The 10,436-nt window shown below is 44.4% G+C and overlaps 2 protein-coding genes across 2 annotated transcripts; both read left to right on the top strand.

The window, feature by feature from the left end:
* The first annotated feature begins 293 nt into the window (after positions 1 to 293).
* Positions 294 to 4,403, top strand: LOC119027821 (5,6-dihydroxyindole-2-carboxylic acid oxidase-like). The gene is made up of 7 exons (XM_037113288.1): positions 294 to 798; positions 1,113 to 1,435; positions 2,270 to 2,474; positions 2,567 to 2,734; positions 2,823 to 3,002; positions 3,084 to 3,230; positions 3,311 to 4,403. The coding sequence occupies exons 1-7, from the start codon at positions 444 to 446 to the stop codon at positions 3,496 to 3,498; spliced, it is 1,566 nt and encodes a 521-aa protein (XP_036969183.1). The 5' UTR covers positions 294 to 443; the 3' UTR covers positions 3,499 to 4,403.
* Positions 4,404 to 5,169: 766 nt separating this feature from the next.
* On the top strand, positions 5,170 to 9,670 carry LOC119027781 (leucine rich adaptor protein 1-like). The gene is made up of 2 exons (XM_037113227.1): positions 5,170 to 5,637; positions 8,073 to 9,670. Exons 1-2 carry the CDS (start codon positions 5,416 to 5,418, stop codon positions 8,460 to 8,462), a joined length of 612 nt encoding a protein of 203 aa, XP_036969122.1. The 5' UTR covers positions 5,170 to 5,415; the 3' UTR covers positions 8,463 to 9,670.
* The last annotated feature ends 766 nt before the right edge of the window (positions 9,671 to 10,436 follow it).

The raw sequence follows: 10,436 nt of genomic DNA, 5'->3' as shown, positions 1-10,436 counted from the left end.
TTTTAATCTGAGACAGTTTTGCAATTAATTTGACTTCCTCGCAATTCATGTTGGGCCCATTCAGGGTAACTGCACAGGTCCAGTGAGTTCTTAGAAGAACAATACTGAGCATGACGGATCACACTACCTTCTTTCCCTCCTTTCCCCAGTAGGAAGTATGATGTTATGTGATGGCATCACGCGGGAGTCAGAAAATCCGGGTAGTCATGCGCTAATCCGGTATTTAAGGTCGACGGTTGACTGGTTTGGGGGGAAATAGAAGCAGGGGCCTGGGCGCATGGGAGGGGAGGTTTCACACACATCTGTTGGACAGAGAAAGTTATCCCTGGTGTGTGGAAGTTAAATTTGGATAAAGTCTTAGTTGCGGTGTATATTTGCAGATAAATATTGACTCGGTAAAACTGAATCCAGGTCAGTTCCAGCCGTGCGTAAAAGTTTGGATCATGTTTCGGTGCTGCTTTTTGGTGCTTGTGGGCGCGGTGGTGGTGAGCGCCCAGTTCCCCAGAGAGTGTGTGACACCCGAAGGACTCAGGAGCGGACAGTGCTGCCCGTCGCCCTTCGGACTCGACAACGACCCGTGCGGGTCCAGCACGGGGCGCGGACAGTGCGTGTCCATCGCGGTGGACGCGCGCCCCCACGGCCCTCAGTACCCACACGACGGTCGGGACGACCGGGAGCGATGGCCCATCCGTTACTTCAACCGTACTTGTCAGTGTAATGGGAACTTCAGCGGGTATAACTGCGGCCGCTGCAGACACGGATGGACGGGGGCCACCTGTGACCAGAGGGTTAATGTTGGTGAGTGCGCGTCCTCGGAGGAAAATGGGGAAATATTTCATGAGCGGATTTCAGCCCATTGAGGTCGTTTTAGCTGTTTCTATACAAAACGAATATATCTTATTTAATGAAAAATAGTTTAAATAAGCACCACAAGAGAGAAGATAGAAAAGCATTTTAACCAGTGAAACTTGCAAAAAGTGGCATTTAAGTGCTAAATTCTTTTCTAAAAACTGCCTTTTACGCATTTTTTCTGCACTAATTTTCCGCGTCATTACAAACAAATCCTCAATTAACGCATGACTGATTGAGCTAATCCTCTGTAATCCCACCAGTGAGGAGAAACGTGATGCAGCTCAGCGCGGACGAGAAGCGTGCGTTCGTGAACGCGCTGGACCAGGCCAAGCGCACCGTGCACCCCGACCTGGTGATCGCCACACGGCGCTACGCGGAGATCTTCGGACCCGACGGGAACACCGTGCAGTTCGAGAACATCACCATCTACAACTACTTCGTGTGGAGCCACTACTTCTCGGTCAGCAAGACGTTCCTGGGGGCGGGCCAGGCCAGTTTCGGCGGAGTGGACTTCTCCCACGAGGGGCCCGGATTCGTCACTTGGCACAGGTTCCATCTGTTGCAGCTGGAACGAGACATGCAGGTGAGTTACTGCTCACTGATTTCATGGTCTGTAGAAAACAATACTGAACAGAGGTTTGGTGAAAGGAGTTGGTGAGCTGCACCGAACACAGAGGGGATGTGTGGAGCAGTGATTTGGTGCGCAGTTTCTCAGATTATAATATTTTACTTATTTCCTATGCACACTTCACGGATTTTGCGGCTGTTGACTGTTGTGGTTTTGGAAGCCAGACAGATTGTTGGACTCCTGCTGAGAAACATCCTTATTCTTTGCAGGTTTCATGGTTGAGTGGCACTAATTAGCCACTCATTTTTACGCACGCTGACAGACACAGTCGGAGAGCCAGTGCTCTTGTTTTTTTTCTCTGATCAGGATGAACTATATCAACTAACTATGTTCTGTTTTGTTTTTTGTTCTATTAAAATCGTGTCATATGGCTCGAGGTCTGTTTTGTGACCAGTGGCTCGAATCCTTTTATTTTTTTAGATCAAAACATTTGGAGTGGTTCACTGGTGCGCAGAAAGTCTTTGTTCCCTTTGGCTTGATTCATAATTTTACTTATAAACCCTCTATTGACACATTTACTACCCACGTGTGCAGTGACAGGAACAATTTATTCATTTATTTCAGATTCATTCATGCATAGTGAAAATACATGATATACTGTCTTTAAGGCAAAAATCACAGTGTATGAAAAGTTTATTCTGTGCAATATGCCTCCAACACAAAAGGAGGCTTTGTTGATACTTTCATGTTACCTGATGGGATGGAAATACACTGTTAAAAGTAGAATCAAATAAAACAGCAGGCTCCTAAAAGTCTTGTTTCTCCCACTGATTTATTTGAAACAACCAGGACATGCTGCAGAACCCCTCCTTCGCCCTGCCCTACTGGAACTTTGCCATCGGTGGAAGCACATGTGACATCTGCACTGATGACCTGATGGGGGCCAGGAGCAGCTTTGACATGAACTCCCTGAGCGCCAACTCCATCTTCTCCCAGTGGAGGGTCATCTGTGAGAGTGTGGAGGACTACGACACACTGGGAACCATCTGCAACAGTGAGGCTGTTGTTCGTCACCGATGTTACAATCATCCTTTTCATTCTTAAACCACAAATAAACTAGTGTGGTCTCTGTTTCTCTCTCTCCAGGTACTGAGACTTCTCCCATCAGAAGGAACCCAGCAGGAAACGTCAACAGGCCGATGGTCCAGCGTCTCCCGGAGCCCCAGGACGTGGCCGAATGTCTGCAGGTCAACGCTTTTGACACGGCGCCCTACTACTCCACCTCCTCTGAAAGCTTCAGAAACACAATTGAAGGTGATGGCAAACACACTTCTTCTCTGTCTGTCTGTCTGCTGTACAGGGTTTCTGCGGGTTCTCATGCATTTTCATGTTGTTTCATCAGGCTACAGCGCCCCACAGGGCAACTACGACCCCGCGGTGAGGAGCCTCCACAACCTGGCACATCTGTTCCTGAACGGCACAGGAGGACAGACTCACCTCTCACCCAACGACCCCATCTTCGTGCTGCTTCACACCTACACTGATGCTATTTTTGATGAATGGTTGAGGAGACACAGTCCAGGTGTTTAAGCCTTTACGATACCTGCATATCCAGATGGTTTCTTGTAAGCTTTTTTGGCTAACCTCGAGTGTTCCTCAACAGATTCGTCTATGTATCCTGATGAAAATGCCCCCATCGGTCACAACAGGGGCTACAACATGGTGCCTTTCTGGCCTCCGGTGACCAACGCTGAGATGTTCGTGACCGCCCCTGAAAATCTGGGTTACTCTTATGAAGCTGAGTGGCCAGGTATGCATTTTGAATTTCCGAATTGCCTCTAAAGAAAAGCAGATAAAGGAAGTCATAATCACCCTCTTCTCCCTTTCTAGGTCAGCCTTTCACCCTGACTGAAATCATCACCATGGCAATAGTAGCTGCCCTTGTGATCGTTGCAGCCATTTTCGCTGCCACCACGTGCGCCGTGCGTGCCAGGTCTTACAAGATGGAGGGCCACCAGCCCCTGCTCGGGGACCAGTACCAGCGCTACGACAGCGACAAAAGCCAGTCTGTTGTCTAAGTCGGTGTACTGAACCCTGAAACACACCTGTGTGCCTCCTCTCTTTACTTTTACAGTGCCACAAATATGCAGATTGCTAAAGCTTGAATCTGTTCTCTGAGGAACACCTGTATATTATTGATAAGACGTAATCTCTTGGCTGCATTCACGTGCCTTCATCAGCTAGTGTAGTTCATATTTTCTTTACAGATAGCACAGATGTGAGCAGTTACATTTCAATGGACACTTGTTGAACATGCATTTCTTGCAGATATGTGAGGTAGTTTATAAGAGCATGGTTTCAGAACACACACACTGACAGATCTACAACTTCTATTGTGCTTATAGTTTATGACCCTTTCTGTCTGTCTGCCACATCATGAGCATCACAGGTGGGATTCTAACACACACCGCCCATGTAGCAGAGCCATAATGCCCACAAGGGGGTGCAATTATTCAATTCCTGAAACTATACTTGCTTTTCTATGGGTTTTTATTGTTTTTTTGATTCGTGTGAAGATAAATTCATCTAGTGACCTGAGCTGTTATTATTGAATGAAGCGATACAAAGAGAAAGAAACCAGGAGAGATGATTCAAAAGAAATGTAGCAAGGTGTCGACAGGTTGGAGCCCTGAGACCTCACTGAACCGTGCGCTCACTTCACATGCAGCTTCCCCCCCCCCCTTTTTTTTCCTTCTGTCTTTTGTTTTAAAAACAAAAATTATGTGAAATTGTCATGGATGCTTTTCTGTTTTTACATTTATACTATTGCCAGAATGTTGTAGGATCCAGAGGCATGACAAATTATTTAAATGATTATATTTTACACGCCTGTACAGTGGTTTGTTTCGACTTGTCACCGACACTGGATTTAAGCTGTGTTCTGACTCTCATGTGAATAAAACATCAGTAAACACACAAAGTATTTCATGTAATGGCCCATCTCTTCTGCAATGCTGTAAAAAGTACTTTTTTAGTATTTTTGGATATCATATATACTGAGGGACTAAATGACACTAATCAAAATTGGATATATATGGGTGCATACATAAGTTTACATAACAAACCAGTGTGGACGCAACAACAAAAGCACATACAAAAAAAATACTAAACAACAATTAGGAAGACAATATAGACAATAACAAAGAGTGAAGCATAATGTAGTCGGTCAGGGTCCAGGGTAGAGTATATAGTATGTGTTTAAGTATCTTTGGGTATTTGAATGAATAAGTGGCAGTGTCATGTATTAGCATGTACAGTGAAGGAGAGTATATATATATATATATATATATATATATATATATATATATATATATATATATATATATATATATATATATATATATATATATATATATATGCACATAACCACATATATAAGGCCTGGGGTGATTATTGTCATAAAATAATGATAATAATAATAATAATAATAATAATAATAATAATAATAATAATAATAATAATGACAAAATAGTAATTATTATTATTATTATTATTATTATTACAATAATTAGCTTGTAGTGACAGCCATGTGCCTGATAGCTGAACTACCAATGGTCTTATTTTGTAGCCTCGGAAAACTTAATCCAGGAATCACTTTTTTCCGCAACACCCCGGCGCCTCTCACCTGTCTGGTGTCCGGTTTCAGAGGGAGCCTCCTGATGGGAGGGACTACGGCGAGCGCGTTGTCATTTAAGTGTCTCACTACTGGTCGGGCGGCGGACTGGGAGGTGTGTCGGAGAAGCAGCGGGGCAGCGGACCCGGTGTGAAGTGTTTTTGGCTCCACACTGAGACCTGCGACCGGCTCGGATAAAGTTGTGACGAAGGAGCGCGCGAACAACTTTGGAGCGAGTCTTGGATAGAAGCTCGCGCGCGTCTCCCCAGCTAATCATCTCGGAGCTCGCGACTCGAACGTCTCCTCTGTTTGACAGCCTGCGATGGACGAGGACGGCGGCGTGTTGCCCGAGCTGAGGGACATAGAGACGAAGCTGGGTCGAAAGGTCCCGGACAGTCTCGTTCGCTCTCTGGTTGGAGGACAACACCAGGACGAGCGCGAGAAGTCAGCGGCGGCGGCGCACGTGACGAGCCGCAAATGTCGTAGCAACAACGCGGACTTGAAACGACTCGAGGGCAAGATGCTGTTCCTGAAACAAGAAATGGTGAGAAACTAAATGTTTGAATGAAAATAACCACTTTATTAATACTCAACAAACCACATGGAGCAGGAACTGCTCATGGTTTGTTTTCCCACTTTTTTTAAAAAAAAGAAAACTTTTATTTGTCAAGAAACTTGAAATGAGCAGGAAACATCACAGCCCAGCACAGCTCCATGTGTGACATGTCTGCTCTGGCAGCTCTGTATAGAGCTGAGCTTACAGGAAATGTCCTGCTGGATGCAAAAGTAGCCTAACTGACACATCAACATGTGGTTGTAAAATGCAAAAACAACAGAAAAGGGCTCCAGTGATGGGTGTTGTGCCTCATTGCCTTAATAAAAGCACAGAGGAGCTGGTGAGCAGGTGACGGCCGTTCACACCTCCAGCCCGCAGACAGAGGGCTTTGTTGGTGAACCCTCCTCACCTCAGGCAATAACACACCCCCACCCTCCCTCCCTGCACCCTCTTGTTATTCAACTACTCTGTGAAATCCAATTGTCCCTGTGTAACCACCGTGTCACGATTGCATAAATGTATCTGCTAAACTTCCCTCGTTACATTATTTTTCTAAATGTCAGGCCCATTAGGCCGAAGAGTCCTGCAAACCCCTCTGTCATGAGGTCACCAAAGGTAATAGGATTCCTGAGCAGATGGCCCGGTTGACCGAGTTTTGCAAGACTGTAGCAGAGCTGCATCACGGCCAGCAGCCTGTGTGTTGATGGGCTTAGGTTTGTGTTGATGTGTGCCGTGACTGGCACGCTGTCCTCGTTTTTAATCCACTCCTGTCTCATCGTTGAAATGTGCTGATATGAAGGAAAATGCTTATTCATGAAGTGTGATTGCTCTGCTGGTCTCTCAATGGCCATCTCAGGCTTTCCTGGTGTGGTGGCTCCGCTCACAGCTCGCCCACTAATCCCATCAGACCGCTCTGCTTCGGTGTGGCACACAGACACACGCAGCTCTTGGCCACATTGTTGTGTTGAGCTAACTTTCTATCACATGGAATGAGCGAGCCTGCTGTTCCCGATGAGGTCAGGAAACCCCGCTTGTGATCGCTTCACACGACAAATTAAACGTGTTGTAGCTTCAGACTAAATTATGCCGCAGTAATTGCATTCCCCCAACTCATTTTGTGATATCGACCCACCGGTGCCATCTTATTAACATGAGGCAGCTGCTTGAACTAAATTTCCAATATGACTCCATCTGCTCCGCCTCCATGTGTGTATAAAGCGGGTGGTTATGTCTCACAAAGCAAACACACCGGCAGCGATGGGCTCTAAATGAAGGCCGGTTGCAAATCCACTCCAAAGAAAGGCTGTTGTATCAGCCAGCCAGCTGTCTGGAACACTGTACCGGCCCTGTCTGCCTTCATCCGACTCACTGCGCTCTGAGTGTAGCAGGCTGCCACAGCTGTCCATTTACCATATTTCATTCTGACTGACTGTGTGTCACCCAGTGGACACAGGGGTCTCCCTTTGAATGACTTCATAGGCTGTCCACTTCCACCCCCAGTCAATGGTGTGGTTTGTCATGGCAGGGAGTTAAATCAATGGCCATACTGTGTAAAATAGGCATACCATCCTCCATCCTTCCTCCAAACTGTTTCCTGACTGTGCTGTTACACGAGGAGCACAAGTCGTCTTTCCTGTGCCACATAGTTAAGTGTCTTTGTTCAAAACAAAGCCTGATAGTCTAAACGGAAAAAAAAGTACACGGTGTTCTGGCTGTGAGACGACATGAGAATGTCAACAATTGACGAGGAAACAAAACTTCACCGTGAGGTTCATTTAAAAGCTGAATCGGAACCTTCCTAAATATCACATGATCTTCATCAACAGATGCAGCTGTTTAATAGAATTTTATATTTTATTTATTTTTATTTTATATTGAGTTTTGGAGCAGTTTCAGCTCTTGCATTTCATGATGAGGTTCAGTCTACTGCTGGAAATCATCTGATATTATGGAAAGCTTGAGAACAGTGACTAAATTGACAGTGTAGTGAGTTTGTGTCAATAGTTACTGGGGATGTTGGTACTGGTATTATGTTAGTTTGACTTTCATTGTACTTGTGAAGTTGTATATAGTTTGATGTAGCTGCTGTGTTAGAGGAGCATGATGGTATTCTCATATTTCTGCTCTTGGCAGAAATATATGGTCTGATATGTTATTTTCTCTCCCCAAAAAACAAATCTTTGTTTTTACAGGTGTTAATTACTGAGTTTTAGAGGTGCTAGTTGATGTGTTTCATTATCTTTGGACAGAGCCAGCCTTGTGGGTTTTTTTTAAGGCTATCTTGAGTCTGGCTATAGTCTACTGCATTTAAATGGACAGTGGTGCTATTTCTGGCAAGATGTCCCACTTCTGACTATTCTTTTAAATGCTGGATCTTCCACATTTACAATAGCCTAACTGAGACGTCTTTCTCCAACTCATAGGCACATCTGCGAGCCATCGATGTGAAGCTGATGCAGCAGCTGATGTCCATCAACGAGGGCATCGAGTCCATCCGTTGGATGATCGAAGACAAAGGAGGCGTGGCCAGCCAAGAGGGCAGCCTGACGGGCAGCTTGTACAGCCTGTCGGACAGCCAGGACGGTACCTCACTGCGAGGCAGCTTCAACAGCCTGAATGACGGTAACAGCGACGGGCTTGACAGCCTGTCTGTGGGTAGTTACTTGGACACTCTAGCGGAGGACCTCTCGGACAACCCGTCACCGACGGATCTGGACTGTTTTGTGGATAAAGCGGTTATCGACGGTGATGGTTTCAGCAAATCGCCACTGAAACTCAGGGTGGAATCGGATGAATACTACTGCTTTGGATAATGATAAGCTAAACGCGGTGGTTCCAGAGACTACTGAGATGTTTTGTGAAGAAAGATTTATAAGTTAACACAGCTGTCAGAATATTTTTTTTCCCCCCACGTGCTTCACATTATTTTCATATTAGCAACAGCCAAGATGTTGGCAAGACTTACCAAATGACTCATGTTTTATACCTTGAAACCAGGTTAATTATGATGGATTGAACACACCTCATGAAACCGTTGCCTCTTAAAGGGGCAGTAGGTGATTCTGGAGAAAGACCATTTGTTCTGTCATATTTGTCAGCCTTAGAAAGAGACTCGGCAGTCAATCGTCGTTCTCGAGACTCTCCTGCTTCTCCTGAAAACATCTTAACGATTCTTTGTCTTAATATTTTACCATGCAGGTCAACTAAATTGAAAAGGTGCTCTATTGTGCTTGAAGATTGTATTTATTGTGGAATCCTTCAGTACCTCAGCGGTTTGTTCCTCACAGATTCTTCCCAGCCTGAAGAGGGAGTGAATGAGAGTAGCAACATCAGCTGAACAGCAAACTTCCGTCTGTATCTGTGGGGAATTCGACTTTGTGTTAGGTCAACCACAATCAGCTGATCTAGGTAAAGGAGTAGATTAGGATTTAGCAGCCATTTGGAAAATTGGACATTTCATGCTGAGTGATTCGAGAGGGTAAACTCTCTAACATGGTAAGTGTTTCAGCAAGTGCAATTTGCTTCGATGCCAAATTCTGAGCACCACCTACTGTAACTGTTAAGCTTTTAATTATTTTTTACTTACACGATTTGACTGATGGTTAAACTAAACCCCCCTCTGCGATGGTGTACGTGTACAGCACACACAAGAGATTAGTAGCACATTCAAAGCACAGATGCTTGACTGAAAACCAAAGCAATTTGATTGTCTTATAGATAACTTAGGCCCGAGGCAAGAGCCTGTTAACACCAGATGGATGGGAGATTTGCTGATGGTGGACATATGTGAAACACATGTTTGCTTTGTGGGCACATTTTAATTCTCCGTTGCCAAAACAGTAGGTTTAAGGAGAGCTATACATTACTGTGCATTCATGTGTTGTTTTGGCTTTAAACTCCTCGTTGATTTTTTTTTTTTTTTTGTGTTTTTTCTTCGGCTGTTTTTAAAAGAAATGCGTTTTTATTGATTGCTGTTGATTTTGTCTTGGAAATGAGATAATATATTGTGATTTTCCTCTTGCTCACATTGTGTTAAGTGTCTTAATGTTGCTGTTTGGTCACTCTCAATTTTTAGAAGCCAGAAACGGTTCACTGAACCTGTGATGGGATCTTAAATGAGATGGAAAGTGAACATTATGGGAGTTTCCCCTTTTTTGGAAAAGTTAAGTTAATAAGTATATGTTAATAACGAGGTGGGGCACCGTGGTGCCCTGTGTAATGTTGCGGGGAAAATTACCCTCATTAATTCACTTTGACACCTCCCTCAAGAAAACACAAAAAGCAGGAAGAAGATTCTAAATTTGGCAAATTGCTGCTTATTTATGCTCTTTAAAGTGCCCAAGCTATTAGCAGAGGAATGCCACTTATAGGATATTATTTAGGGCGGCATACTGTACTATCGTAGATGGGAGTCATCTTACCAAAAGCTCATGAGTACAATGCTCAGAGTGAAAATAACACCAAAACGAAAAGAGAATTGGATTTGAAATGCCAGTCGTGCACAATGTTTGATAGTCTGCTCTGTTATTTTCATTTATAAGCATCTTTCTAGCTTCTTATCTTTCATGAGATAATTGAAGTTCCAGACAGACTATACAGGGAAAGTCATTATAGGAAAGATGAGAACCTTGCTCTCTTTGGTTTGCAAATGAATGAGTGGCCATAGGCCACAGTACTTCAGTAGCTCTCAGACTGGGAGCTGACTTCAGGACTTGGCTTTGGAAATGCCGCCTTGTTGGATTAGTCTTCAGTTATTCACTTTGTCGCATGATAGGATCTCATCTTCT

The sequence above is a fragment of the Acanthopagrus latus genome, chromosome 10 (genome assembly GCF_904848185.1).
Source record: "Acanthopagrus latus isolate v.2019 chromosome 10, fAcaLat1.1, whole genome shotgun sequence".
In the NCBI taxonomy this organism is placed as follows: domain Eukaryota; kingdom Metazoa; phylum Chordata; class Actinopteri; order Spariformes; family Sparidae; genus Acanthopagrus; species Acanthopagrus latus.
The sequence above is the reverse complement of the archived record's forward strand: the minus strand, read 5'-3'. Positions and strand labels throughout refer to the sequence as shown.